The sequence below is a fragment of the Tupaia chinensis genome, unplaced genomic scaffold (genome assembly GCF_000334495.1).
Source record: "Tupaia chinensis unplaced genomic scaffold, TupChi_1.0 Scaffold000320_1, whole genome shotgun sequence".
Taxonomy (NCBI): domain Eukaryota; kingdom Metazoa; phylum Chordata; class Mammalia; order Scandentia; family Tupaiidae; genus Tupaia; species Tupaia belangeri.
In genome coordinates, this window is record NW_006159813.1 from 2,359,236 (window position 1) to 2,373,757 (window position 14,522).

General features: G+C 57.9%; 1 protein-coding gene across 1 annotated transcript; it reads left to right on the plus strand.

Moving 5' to 3' along the window:
* Positions 1-1,316: 1,316 nt before the first annotated feature.
* Positions 1,317-13,310, plus strand: RAB35 (RAB35, member RAS oncogene family; the record flags this gene model as incomplete). The annotated part of the gene is given in 5 exon segments (XM_014588974.1): positions 1,317-1,367; positions 5,573-5,696; positions 9,966-10,090; positions 10,174-10,298; positions 11,676-13,310. Coding segments are annotated over 5 exon segments (554 nt in total), but the record flags the coding sequence as incomplete, so codon positions are not given.
* Between the last annotated feature and the right edge of the window lie 1,212 nt (positions 13,311-14,522).

A 14,522-nucleotide genomic window follows, 5' to 3' on the forward strand; every position in this document is an offset into this window, starting at 1 on the left:
TGCTGCACCTGGCTGCTCAGGAGAGGCTCACCCGCCTGCATCGGCAAGGTCAGACCCAGGTGTATTTGGCGAAACGAGTTCTTCTGGGCATCCCCGGACAACTCACTCGCCTGAAGTCCCCGGAAGCGATCTCAGACAGGCTCGCTGGCCCAGAGAGGATGTCTGGGGTTAGGTTTAGAGAAACGCAACTGCGACTCAGTCTGCACCAGTGGTTTGCAGTGTGGTTCCTTGGGGGTGGGGTGGAGGCAGCGCCCTCTCAGAATCTGCTGTGGGCTTCTCCCACAAGCAGGCACATGCACCCAACCTGCACCCTGGTCTGAGGGTTGGCGAGAGTCTTAGATTACGATCTCTTCATAGCTCTAATGGCATTGGTGTTGAACATGGAGTGGGAGTGAGATGTAGTGGCCCCTGTGGTGCTGTTTTCTCCCATCCTGAAACAGATCCACAGTGCAGGACACACTGGGAGGAGTGTCAGGTCTGGAGGAGACGGCGCTGGGTTCGGATCTGGGCCCACCACTGCTGGCGGAGGCACCTCAGGCCCGTTGCTCCCAGCTGCAGCGGCCTCTCTGTAAGAGATGTAGTTGGAATTCTGGGGGCATCAAAGGGCCTGCCTCACAGACAGAGCTTGATCGGGGCATGCCCACGGTTTCCTTCTGGGATCAGTTGACCCAGCTGGGGTGCCAGGGATCAAGGATGGGCAATGGGACACAGGGCAGGCTGCTGGTTGAAGTCAAGGGGACATCAGGCGAGCAAGCCAGGGGCTGCAGTGGTGAGTGCGGCGGCCTGGGCGCAGGTGGGCAGCGGGTTTGAGGAGCAGTACAGACTTCCTCGCCACCCCTCCACACTCTGGCCGTCTGCTCCAGCTCTGTGGGCCTTGGTTTCTCATCTGCTAAACTCCGATCACCTCAGGGGTTCTTCCCAGCTCCTGTTCCTCATGCTTAGCCACTCACCAACTGAAGCTCTGCACCTGGGTGCAGTTTTCTAGCTGCATCAGGGGGGCTGTCTCATTGGTCGACCTTCCTCCTGCTTCTGAACCCTGTGGTCCGGTGTGTTACTTTGGCTGCCGGGGCCAGCCCTCTGCACAGGGCCTGGACACGAGTCCCTTTCTCATCTTCCCCTGGGTATTGGGAGCAGCTTGTCTTACATGAGGACGAAGGAAAAGGTCGGGAGTGAGTGGAGAGATGTCTGCAGCATGTGGCCGGTTGAGATGTAGGCAGCAGCTCGGAGGGGAGCCAGTTCCCCTGGGCTTGGGGTTCTCATCGTTCCCCAGGGCCAGCGGGCCGGTGGGCTCGTCTCACCACAGCTTTCTCTTGCAGGTGTGGGCAAGAGCAGTTTACTATTACGGTTTGCAGACAACACTTTCTCAGGTGAGTCTTCCCCTGGGGTGCTGCGGGGATGTTTCAGATTTGAAATCCCCTCCCTGGCACCAGAACACACTTGCCTCTGTTTAACCAGGGAACTTCGAGTCCTGGTTGCCAGAAGAGAGAGGGAGAGTGGGGGAGGCCTAGGTCAAAAGCCTCTGGGGTCTGTCGTATTTGGTCATGACCTTTTGTAGGCCCGTCACTTCCCTACTCAGAGTCTGTTTGTATACAACATTACAAAAAGTGTTAAAATCGTCCCGCACCTGTCCACTCTGCACCACTGCCCACTCTGCACCCCGTGGCCTCTGTTTAGCATGCCATGCACTCTCTCTGCTTTTTCTGAATCCTACAGGCCATTGGGCAACCTTCTTTTCTCCCAGTATACTCCGAATGTCTTTCTGGGTACTGTCTGGAGACCCCTGGGTCTCTGGAGTGTGTGGAGTTTCCTGAGCATGCACGGGGGCGCCGACTTCATTCACAGAGTTCTGTCCCTGCCAGGTGCTGGTAGCTTCTGGAGAGGCGATGGTGCTTTATTGGGATACACTGTTGTTTACTCTTTTACGGGGCTGTTCTGTAGAAGGGGAGCTTTTGGGTCATAGGGGCCACAACATACCTATCAAGGCGCTTTAGTAGTAGGGACCCACAAATGGCATAATGGTTACAGCCCTGGACTCCCACATAGTAGTCGACCACCATTTGAGTCCCAGACCCGGCAGCTTAAAACTCACTCCTGGCTTGTGTGCGTGCATGCCCAAGATCCCTAGAGGAGAAGGGATTGCGGCATGGCCATACCCCCTGGGGAGGGGGCGATTTCTTACTTTCTGTCTCTCCAGCGAGCGCACATGCCCTATAGCAAAAATCTGTCTAAAAAAAAAAAAATAGAATCTGTAGTAGTTAGTTAACACCCACTGGAGGAGTTTGGAGGGCCCTTGTCCATGCCTTCAGTGTGGATCTTAGTATCTTAGTCATCATCCTTGTCACGGTCTTCATCCTTGCTTAGACTGATAGGTGAAAAGTGCTATCTCGTTCACATTCGTGTTCCCCTGACCATGTTTTCTTTTGTTAAACCTATCAGGTTCCCTACAGGGACCGTTTCTGGTGAAGGGCTGATCATGATTATGTTGTAGAGAATTCTTTCAGTCTGGTCGAGCAGTGGGTGACATTTAGGTCACGTGGCTAATGCCTCTCTTGGTGAGAAGTGGGTCTGGTCCCCTCTCTCCCCGATGGTGCATGGTGGCCCTGCAGTGCCATTGCTGTGTGGTGCTGGAAGGGTCTTGGCCTACCTCAGTGGCTTTGAGCAGTTCCTAAGCCTTAGCTCTTCTGTGAAGTGGGACTCGAGTTCTCCCCCAACACAGGTTGTAGTGAGGCTTATCTGAACGCATGAGTCACAGTGCCTAGGACCAAGTCATCTCTCAAAAAATGCCAGCTGTTTTTTGTTGATGTTGCCTCTGTGCAGGAGCAATAAATAACGGACAGCCTCTGCTGATGTCGCAGAGAATCCTCTTCCTCTTCACGTCCCTCTACTCCCTGTTCAGTCAGCTTTCTATTCTGGGAGGGTTTTCTTTTGCAATCTCTCTCCTTTCAATTTCTTTCTCTCTCTATGTTGGTTAGATTTTTTTTCCCTATAGGTGTGTTCACTCTCCAGAGAGAGAGAGAGACAGAGAGAGAGAAAGTGAGAAATCACCCATCGAGGGGGATGGCCACACCATAATTCCTTCTCCTCCATTCTCTTCTTGGGATTTAGGGCACGCATGCACATGCACCTGGCGTGTTTCTCAGGCCACCAGGTCCAGGACTCAAATTGCAGAGTTGGCTATATGGGAGTCCAGCACCTTACCTTCCATGTCACCTGTTGGTCCTCTTTCTGTCTATTTTAATGCCAGTGGGCCTGTGTGTGCACAGACACACACAGAGAGAAAGCATCCCAATGGGGCCTGGTCACGCGGCAGTCCTTTTCCCTCCGTTTTTCAATCTCTTCAGGATCTTGGGCACATGCCCAGTGTGTTAGTTGGGGGCAACACACAAAGTTGGGATTTGAGCCACACTGGCCATGCGGGATGTGGCCCCTCTACACAGCACTTAATTTCTGCACAACAGGGTCAGTCCTTGTTTCTATTTTTAAAGGGTTATTTTCAATCTTTTTCGTGAGAGAGGGAGACAGAGATGAGAAGAAGAGGTCCCTCCAACAGGGTCCTCAGCCAGCCAGTCATGCATGTGCCTAGTGTGTCCAGGGTCCTCAGCCAGTCAGTCATGCGTGTGCCTAGTGTGCCCAGGGTCCTCAGCCAGCCAGGTCATATGTGTACTCAGTGTGCCCAGGGTCCTCAGCCAGCCAGGTCATACGTGTACCCAGTGTGCCCAGGGTCCTCAGCCAGCCAGTCATGCATGTACCCAGTATGCCCAAGGTCCCTCAGCTAGCCGGGTCATATGTGTACCCATTGTGCCCAGGGTCCTCAGCCAGCCGGGTCATGTGTGTACCCAGTGAGCCCAGGGATATCTTGCACCTGGATGCAGGACCCTCCCCTGTGTCCCCGGCACTGCAAAGCACTGTGTTACTGCCTCCGGGGCGCTAGCCTCTGCCTCTCCATGGCTGCCACCAGCACTTAGCTTCTTGTTGGTCAGGCCAGAAGCATTAAGCAGTTCCTGCCAGGCTGCTGAGTTCCTCTCGCTGGGACACGTCTCTGGCAGGGTCTTTTGTCAGTTTGGAATGCTCAGTGGTCCTCCCCCGAGCAGAGTTTGCAGCAAGGCTGCTCGAGCTGCGGCCTGCGAGTCTCCATGCAGGGCTGTTGGTGATGGAGGATGTCGAGCTGCCTCCCACCCAGGGCTCTACCGCAGGGGCCAGGAGCACTTCCCCTCCCTCGTCGTGACAACCAAAAATATCTCTAGACATTCCCAAGAGTCCACCAGGGTCTTATCTTCATGTTCAGGGCCATGTCCCTGGACACATGGAGTGCGTGGGGACTCAGGGCCTGCTGGCCCCTGCCGGGCCTTGTCACCAGCCAAGCGTGTGTGTGTGTATGTGTGTGTGTGTGTGTGTGTGCACGTGCATGTGTGTAGGGGAACAAACCACGCTGGGTGGGAAGCACTGATCGCCATAGTCCATTTCAGTCACCTTCCCAATTTCTCGCTCATACTGCTTGTCGGCTCTTGGTTCTTTCCGCGCGCTCGCTCGCCTGCCCCTGGCCAGCTGTTCCTGTTGTGCACCTGCCCGTGCTGGGTGGGCGGTGCGCCTAGCGCTGTCCGGGAAGGCAAGAGCAGGAGCCGGTTGGTTTTCTGAACGTTTTCTGCTTGGGCCATGGCCTCAGCTCTGCCTCTGTGTGGGATGTCTGTCCCCCACCTAATCTCAACCTTTGAAATCGCACCAATTTTTTCAAGCTAGGCCCAAATGCCACTTCCTCCCCTGTCTTGTCTCCACCTTGACCTTTCCTGAGCACGTGACACACTTTGCTTTGTCACTGGTGTGCGTCTTGTCGGCTGCACTGTGTTCCGAGACAGGCCCCAAGTGGAGCGAGAACTCGCGCTCTTCCCAGCGCTCAGGACTTGGCCAATCTGGACCCGATGTTACAGCAGCTAGAAATTCCCTCAGGTCCGATAGATTTGAAGTCCGTGAGCTATTAGGACACAGCGTCTGCCCTGGTTATAGCCCTCCAGCCTCCCTGTCGGGCACCAGAGAGAGCCCAAGTTCTCGAAATGGCATGGAGGCCCGGAGAACTGGCCTCGCTGTCTGCCTGCCTCCCGTGTGCTCAAGCTTACGTGACCCCATGCCCACGTTGCCATTATTGCTACTGTCATCTCTGCCATCGCAGTTTTTCAAACTGCAGGTCGTGACCTGTTTGTGTGGTAGGACGTTAATTTTATGGGTCATTAAAATTTGTTTGAATAGAATAGAGAAGAAAACCCAAGTGCATCTTAGGCCTGCCACCAGTCTCAGATCCCAGCTGACATGTCCTCACCCCAGAGCAAGTCCCACCCCAGTCTCATCCGTTTTGTTTCCTTTGTTCATTTCTCATTCCAGGGTATTGTCTCCTCTTTGATTGTGTTCCATTGTGTCCTGTCACTCTCCCAGGATTGTGGGCTCCATTGGGGCAGGGGTCTTGTCTTTGTGTTCAGGGCCGTGTCCTGGGGACACAGCAGGTGCGGGCACATGGAGGGAGTGGGGAATAGGGTCTGCGGGGTCCCCTGCTGGGCCCTGTTCACGTGCCCTGTGCATGCAGGCAGCTACATCACCACCATTGGAGTGGATTTCAAGATTCGGACTGTGGAGATCAACGGGGAGAAAGTGAAGCTGCAGATCTGGGACACGGCCGGGCAGGAGCGCTTCCGCACCATCACCTCCACGTGAGTCACTGGAGCTGCGATTCCATATTGAGATGGGGTTGAGCGACAGGGCCTGCTCTGGTGTCACCGTGTGGGTCCCCGAGGCTGTCAGGAAGTGAGCTTGTTGCTGGCCACAGCAGGGTGGTGTTCGGCTGTGCCCTTCCTGTTCCTGAAGATGTGAGAGGAGGCGGGTGGACAGTGGCTGAGCACCCTCACTCTGGCATCCTGCAGGACAGTGGCCACGTCCCTTCCCTTGGGCAGTTGGCTCTCCCTCTGGCCTGAGTCCATTGCCTTACACTCAGGGAGCAGAGGCAGGCAGCAGTGACAGTCGTTCTTGGCAGTGTCGGTTTGTGATGGCAGAGGTTGGCCTTGTGGGTGCCTGTCATCCACTCTGCCCCCTTGGAGGCAGCTCTGTCTTGGGAGACCTAGGAGAAGAGAGCTCTCTGCGAGGCCTTCAGGAGGCCTTCCCCAACCTCCCTGAGCTGCCTGGGGCTCTGCCTCCCTGGGCTGCCCTCCTTTGCTCTGCAGCACCTCTGTGTGGAGAAAGCCCAGCCCAGGCCCGAGCAGCAGGAGTCCTGTGGAGAGGTTCTGGGTTAGTGGGTTGGTAGTGGGACAGGTTCCAGGAAAGACACAGACAGTAGGGAATTTGAATTTCTCCTCCACTGTGTGACTTCGGGCACGTGGCCCAAACCGTCTGTGCTGCAGCGTCCCAGAGGGCTCAGCTCTGGCATCTGCTCTGGTGTGGAACCCTACGTCCAGGTCCTCTGCCCCAGGCTCTGTGTGGATCATCGCTGCGTGCGGTCAGTGCTATTATTGGCCCCATTTTACAGAAGAGGTTGCTGTCGAGAAGTGTCTGCGCCAGCCATGACGGTCCCTGGCCACACAGCGGTGTGTGCAGAGTGGGGTTTGGTGTCAGGCCTGCCGCCGGTGCCCTCACAGTCTCCCCAGGGCACTTTCTCTGTGAGTGGACCCGATGAGCCGTGTAGGAAGTTCCCCGGCCTGAGAACCCTCTTCTCCCTTCAGCACGGAAGAGGGGCGGACCTGACTGGCTTCCCATCCCCATGATCTTCTGAGCGTCAGAAGTGTGGAGTGTGGGTTGGCTGGGAGCATGGAGAGGCAGGGATGTGGCCAGGCAGGGAGGTGTGTGGACCGCAAGAGGGCTCACTGGAACCTGCCCTGCCCTGAGCCGGAGGTGCCTCTGTCACTGGTTAGCCCTGTGGTGAGTGTGTGTGCCGTGGCTGCAACTCCGCGAAACCCTGGGGTCCTGAGCCCAGGGCTGCCTGGGTACAGCCCTTCGGCCCTGTGTCTTGGCATCTCTGGCGAGACCCTAAGGAGGATGTGGGGTCAGGCCCGTGGGGTAGGATTGGCACTGAAAGCTTCAGGCACCCCAGTGCTTCCTAGGCCCAAGCAAGACAAGACCTCGCACCGGGGGTCAGGGTCAGCGTGTCTGGGCTGACCCCACATGTCCCTCCTCTGGACTGAGACTTGCTCTGGGCTTCACTATATTTTATTTGATCCCCCAAAGCATTCTGTGATTGGCTCCATTTTACAGCCAGGGCAGAGGGTGACATGCATAGCCTGGTTGGTTAGGGTGGGGCCTAGGTCCCGCTGTTGCACACCCAGGCTGGGAACGGGTCTGTCGTTCTGCTCTCTGCTGCCTTCCCCAGGACTTGGGATGTGCCAGGTGGTCGTGCTGGTGCCTGCCGCCCCAGGGTTAGAACCAATCAGGGGTTCGGGCAGCAGAGACAGGTCTGTGGCCACGCAGGGCAGTGGGCAATGGGCAGTGGCCCCCCCACCTGGGCTGTCTGAGGGCCCCTCAGCAGGAGGACCTACAGCTCCTCTCAGCTGACTGCCCTGAAGTCAGCGCCTCTCAGAGGTGGGTGGGGCAGGCAGAGGGTGAACTGGCTCCTTCATTCCACTGGGAAACTTGGAGGAGTTACTCGGCTGCCTCTGGGCAAAGTGAGCTTTTTCTAGGGTGCTCAAGAAGGGGGTTACTGCGTGCTGGCATGGGCACCAGCTTGGCCCCCCTGGGTGTCCTGCCTGTCTGGGGAGGCGGAGGGTTATCTCTGACTGTGGGTCCCCCAGCCCTGCGACGACCAGGGGCTACGGAAAGACTGGACTTGACACCGGGTGGTAGCTGGTGACGAGGGAAGAGTCTCCGGATAGGTCAGGAGTTCAGGAGTTTGGGCGATGGGCAGTGAGAGTGCAGCGGTGTGACCTGTGATTTGGGACACTGAAAGAGAACCTGCAGCTGCATCCCGTGAGCTGGGACCTGCGGGGCCAGGCTGTCACAGGGCGAGCAAGGTGGGCCGGACTGTGCCGGCACCATGGGCAGCCCAGAGCAGGTCTGGTGAGGGCCGCGTGCCTGGGGTCGGTGATGGCAATAGGATGCCCAGACGCACTGGTGCCCCAGCCAGAGCTCTGAGCCCTCGACCCCATCCTGGACAGGTTCTCTGTGCTCAGACAAAGCCCTGAAGGCCTCGGTTCCCGGGGAGCAGCGGGGCTCTGTGCTGGGGCCATGGGCATTTCTGGGCTTCTCTAACCGTCTCCAGCAGAGGGTGTGCACTGGCATTCCGCTGCCCGCACGTCCTCTGCTGAGACCGTCTGGAAGGGACCATCATGTTCCCTTGGTTCCCATTGCCAGAGGGCCAGCCTGGGCCCAGGGCCAAGACGGCTGGCTCATCCTGGCTCCCCCAAAGCCAAGGGGTGCTGAGTCGCAGAGCAAAGCTGCGGGCAGGACGAAGAGCCCTAGGAGATCTCAGTGGGGTCTGGAGGGCAGAGAGGCAGCAAACTGGGCCCGACCCCCGGGCACTGCAGGCCCTTCTCGTGCCTGCCTCATGTCCTGAGGGCTGCCCCACCAGGCTGCCTCTCCGGGTCCGTCCTCCTTCTGCTGGGACCTTGAGTTGTCACGGAAGGAACGTTAAGAACAAGCACCCACTCGGAGCCTGCTCGCTACTCTAAGCTCTCGTGATAACTAACGTATCTCCCTTGTTTCTCACAACCCCCGAGGGATCCCCATCTCAGCTGAGGAACCTGAGGTGCAGCAGGGGACCCCGGGTCCACAGTCTTCCAGAGGTGGAGCCAGGGTCGGTCTCTGTTCTGGGGTTGGGCCTGAGTGTGGAGAGTTGGCCAGGGCACTGGGCAGGTGAAACGAGCCGCACCCCAACCTGGCCACTCCGTCCCTGCCTGGCTCCTGGCACTGCCTGAGGCCCTGGTCTTAGGCAGGAGTGACTCTCCTAGCCTCCTCCAGGAGCTCCAGGCTGGGGCACATGATAGCCGCCACTCCGTCCCTGCCTGGCTCCTGGCACTGCCTGAGGCCCTGGTCTTAGGCAGGAGTGACTCTCCTAGTCATAGCCTCCTCCAGGAGCTCCAGGCTGGGGCATATGATAGCCAGGATGCAGGGAGGCCGTAGCCTGCTCAGTCCCAATCTTTGTATCCTGACGTTCGAAGATGCCCCAGTGATGGAAATCCCTGAAGCTTTGGGAGAAGGGCTGTAGGGGCTGCTCTGTGTGGCCAAGTTGCATTGGAGGCAGGGGTGTGGAAGCTCTCAGAGAAGCACGGCCTGCACCTCCTCTTCCTCCCGAGGCCGATGGCCTTCATCTGTCCTCTGGAATATCAGAGGAATGGGGCCGTGGAGTCCGCAGTACCGGGTGCCAGGGTCTGCCCCGGCGTGTTTGGTACCCCCTTCCTTCCAGACCCCCTTGCCGGCCCTGGGTCTGCTCCTCCGGGTGATGGTGTAGCTGGGCCCCTTCCCAGCCATCCCTGAGAGCCCACACAGCTTCCACCCTCTCCCTACCATTGGCATGGACGAGCCAAGAGCAGCAGGAAGGGTGGCGCCACTGCCCGGGGAGGGGACGCCGACGTCGCCAGGGCGTCACGAGTGGGCAGCTTCTTGGAATGGCATTCTGCTAAAACAGATTTGTGGAGAGAATAGTTTTTCGGATGTCCACATGGGGACATTTGGTGCTTGGTATCAAGTACAAAACTTGCCTGAATTAAAAGAAATAGGAATTTGGGAGGTGACTCCTCCGACCTGGTCTGCCACCTCAGGGCCGAGCCCTCCTGCACTGCTGGGCCTGGGGACAGGCGTGTGAAGGCAGAGCTGCCGAGGCAGCTCTCCCGCTGGCGGGTGTAGCTCGAGCATGTCAGTGGAGGCTGGAGAGCCAGGACTCTGGGTGGCGGCAAAGCATCAGTCGCCCCTTTCCTTCCCCGGCCGGGGTCCTGATGTGGGTGGGCGGGCCCTAGCAGAGACTGCTCTCGCCAGGCTGACCCTATCCCTTGACCCTACAGGTATTACCGGGGGACTCACGGGGTCATTGTGGTTTATGACGTCACCAGTGCTGAGTCCTTTGTCAACGTCAAACGGTGGCTTCACGAGATCAACCAGAACTGTGACGATGTGTGCCGAATACTAGGTGAGCCTGGGCCCAGGGCGGGGCGTTGGCGCGACTGCGGGCAGGTGCTCCCCAGGCTGGGCTGACTGTGCTGTGCTTCCAAGTGGGGAATAAGAACGACGACCCCGAGCGGAAGGTGGTGGAGACAGAAGATGCCTACAAATTCGCTGGGCAGATGGGGATCCAGTTGTTTGAGACCAGCGCCAAGGAGAACGTCAACGTGGAAGAGGTGAGACCTAAAGCAGAGGCTCTGCTGGAGAGGAGTGGAGCGCGGGGTCCAGCCAGCCCCTACCACCGCCCGGCTCTGCTCCCCGGGCCCTCCTCCCCCTGCGCCAGCCTGCTCGGGGCACTGAGGCAGCCACAGAAAACGTCACGGGCACTCCCTTCCCTCAGCACCCCTGCATGCCAGGCCCTCTCGGGGTTCGCTGCTCTCTCCGCAGTCCTCTGAGGTGGGTGTAAGCATCTCCAGGGTTTGAGTAGGGAAACTGAGGTTCTGAGTGGAAGTCACGTCAGGAATATCACCCAGCCGCTATGAGGCTGAGTCAAACTTCGATCTGCCCCACACCCCAAAGCCATGCATGGTTTCCATTCTGGTCCTTGGCCTCACTGCCACCGTGCTCTTGGCCTCAGACTCTCACGTCTTCCTGTTCTGACATTCCTGGCCTCTGCGGACTGGCTGAGCTTCTGGCCCAGCAGCTTCCCTTTTTGCATCTGCTGAGGCTGCTGGAAAGCAGTTGTAGTTCTGGGGAAGAAAAGCTAGGCCTTTTGCACAAGCCTGGCCTGGCCCCACTTGCCAGCCTTCGGGGGGTTTTCCTTACTGTGTGTGGGGTCAGGGTCACAGGCTGAGAGTCAGGCTGAGGGCAGAGTCCTGGCCTGTCCACCTGCGGGCCTGTGAAGGGGGCTGGCCTGACCAGCAGTGACGGACCCTCTCTGGGCCTCATCTGTTGTTCGTCTGTATACTGGGGAGTCAGTCCTGCCTGCCAGGTGTCAGCCTTAAGCAAAGCAAGTCACGTGGCGTGCCCGGCGCCCGGCACACAGTACACGCTTGGTTGACGGTGGCTCAGTTTTGTCGTGCCTGCTGCTGCCACCACCAATGTCACCGTTAAACTTCTTGCCTGGATGGAGGAGAGGGCTGAGGATCAATAGATGATTGTTACTGGATCCTGGCATCGGAAGGATGTTGGGAGGCCTGGGAAAGGTTCTAGAGGGACCTGGGGCTCTGCAGTGACGTGGCATGGAGTGGGCAGGACATGCGTCCCCTTCTGGTCATCAGCAGAGTAGGGACACCTTTGTCTGCTCATCAGCTTCCAGCTGAAGGGAAGGGGTTCTTCCTTTCTGTTTAAAAAAATAAAAGACTGGAAACCCCCAGAGATTGACTTGCCCGAGTCCACACAGTTTGTGGGTTCTTTGACGTTTTTTTGACCTTTAATTTCACCATCTCCTTCCTTCTGGAGAGGGTTTTAGGACACATATATAAAAAATGAAAGTTAAAAAAAAAAATCACATGCAGAAACAGAGCACTGGGCCTGGGAAGCCGGGAGGTGGCCGCGGGTGGCAGGGCCTCCTTGCTGGGTCTGAGGCCCGCCCTGCTCCTCTGTCCCCACAGATGTTCAACTGCATCACGGAGCTGGTGCTCCGAGCAAAGAAAGACAACTTGGCGAAACAGCAGCAGCAACAACAGAACGACGTGGTGAAGCTCACGAAGAACAGTAAACGGAAGAAACGCTGCTGCTAATGCCCCGTCCACTGCAGAGACTGCGCTGCGGTCCCTCCCCCAGCCCGAGGCCCGCGGGGGCTCCTCGGGGGACAGTCTCAGTTTCGTGCCGTTATTTAAGAATCCTCTCCACGTTTTTGTATCGGGAGGCGCCATCGGCACTTCCTCCCCCACCCTCGAGTGCCAAGAAGGTATTGGACAAGCCTGCCCTCCCTACGGTGCCCCTCCTCCCTGGCCAAGGCACCTGGGCCTGGCGAGGACCTGCTGGCGAGCGGACTGAGCACCCAGAGTTGTACATATGTATATTGCTTCGGCCAGCGCACACCCTCGTCCTGCTGTGGCTCTGGCCTAGTGCCAGCCTGCTGCAACAGACCCGCCGGGCCCTCCCCATCCCACCTCACCGCCGGCAGCTTCCCGAGGAGACAGCTTCACGTCCTCGCCGCGTCTTTGCCAGCTGGTCGGTGGAGTGGGCTCCGTGTTGCTGTCTCTCGTCCAGGCTGTCAGCTTCTGTCCCTGTGGTGCAGGGTCTCGCCCCTCACTGGGGTCCATGCCGTCCCTTTGCCCCCCCCATTCTCCTGCCATCACGACCTTTGAGAGCTGGGGAAACGGCCTGGAGGCAGGCCCTGCTCTGCTGGCTCCAGCCTTTGGTTCCACAGAGGGAGGCAGTCCTGCCCTTGGGCCAGCAGATTCCTGTCCTACCTTTTAGATGCCTCTGAGCACCAACCCGGGAGCCATGGCTTCTGACTTCCACGTCTTAGTTCCAGCAGAAGGTAGGGGTATGTTCGCGCAGAGATGGGGCTTGCAGGGGGAAACGACAGGAGCAGTATTTTAAGAGAGAAAACGAAGCCAAATCAAATGAATTACCTTCCTCAAAATTATTTTCTTGCCCTGAGGTTTGGCACAGTAGCAAAAGTTATGGCTATCCCATGGGTTCGATGTCTTCAGAAAAAGTGAATGGCTTTCTGTTCTAGTGGGGTGGGGTTCTTGGCCATTCCATGGTGGGAAATGGAGGCCTCCCACCCTTGTCTGTGTTGGCCCAGGACCCGTGGCCGGAGCTCGAGAGACCATGATGCAGCACCAAGCACCTCTGAGTTTGGCAAGTGGGTGCCAGGGGCTGCTGGACTGCGGGTGCCCTCTGGCCGGACGGGGGCAGCATTGGGTCTCTGCCGAGATGTTCAGTACAAGAGCAGAGGTGCAGGAGGAGGTCTGAGTGGGAAGGAACAGCAGTGGGGCAGGGGGCAGCCCGTTCTGCCCGCCCTGGTCCCCTGGAGGAAAACCAGGGTTATCTGCACTTGATTACTGCTCCCCTCCCCCCCGGGACACTTCATTCCCCTTTCTCCTAAAAGGATCACGTAACCTAGGAAGAATTTATTTCGACACCATGATGTGTTTTATTAGATTTTCTTTCCTAGGCAATTTCCAGGCAAAGCCCTGACTGGACAATCACATCACAGATCACACTGCAGATTCTCCATGTTAACACTGTGGATGGGTTTTTAATCAATAAAAACTGGGGGTTTCTTCTCACCTGTCTCTCCACTTGTCCAAACTGCCAAAAGCCCGACGGTCTGCGTTACAGGCCTTCACATGGGAACTGCAGGTTGGGGTGGGGAGCTCTGTGCGCCTGGGAAGGCAGGGGCTGAGGAGGGGCTGCAGGGCTGAGGGGGGTGGTAGAGCGGCATGATCTTCATCCTCAGGACTGTCCTGGCTGATGCGGGCCCTGTGGGGATGCAGAGCTTGGGCCTCCTGTGGGGGTGGGGAGGTGGGTGGGGGATCCTTGCCTCTTGGGCACGCGGGTGAAGCCAGCCTGAGAGTGCTTGTAAATCCATGCAGAAACGGGTCCTGGGAGCTGCCAGGCCAGGCTTGGAGCCCCCATGGCTTCTGGCACCTGGATGTGTAGGCCCAGGGGGTGGGTGGTTTTGGTGACGACGGTGTGCCTGTCTCGCTGAGTGTTACATGCATGAAGGGGGGTTGTGGGTGGGGGTGGGGGACTCAGGGCTGGACCGACGTCCTGGTGGACCTGATGTGAACCTCCTGTCAGACAACACAAGTTTTAAATGGTTTGCTAGGGTTATTTCTGTATCGAAAGTTTCTAATTATGCTTTTTAAAAAAATACTAAAAATAAAGGTTCGAGCTGCCAAATTTTCTTCCAGGGTCTTTTTGCACTCCCTCCAGTTGTGCTCTGGCCTGGCTCCTCATCATGTGTCCAGCTCTTGCTTGCTCTGGGCCCGTCTTGCACAGGTGCCTGTCCAGGCCTGGGGACACTTTCAGAAGCCAAGTCTGGTTTTCTCCACAGTTGGCCCAGGGTTGAGTCCTGTTCTGACAGGCTGGCGGGAGCACACGTGTAAGATGCCAGGGGAAGCTCGGTGTTTATTCTCCACATGCCCGGAAGGATGCAGTGGAAGCCTTTGTCTGGAGTGCTCTTTGGCTGGAGGTTTCTGCCAAGCTCCAGGGCCCGCCCTCGGCCTGGGAAGCGGCGCTGGCAGGCTTGCGCATAGTCAGCGCACTGCACCGCTGGCTGGGAGCCCGCACTAGGGGTGGATGTGGGGCAGGTTGCCACCACCCCCTAGGAGAGGTGCCCCCTTCTGGCCAAATCCATTGGGCACCAGCCTACGGGGCAACCTCCCAGGCACAAGGGACCCACGATCGCCACCTTAGCATCAGCAGCCAGTGGTGGTTCTGACACAGGGCGCCTGTGGCCCAAACCACCCCCCATCCCAGTGACTGAGGCGGGGAGC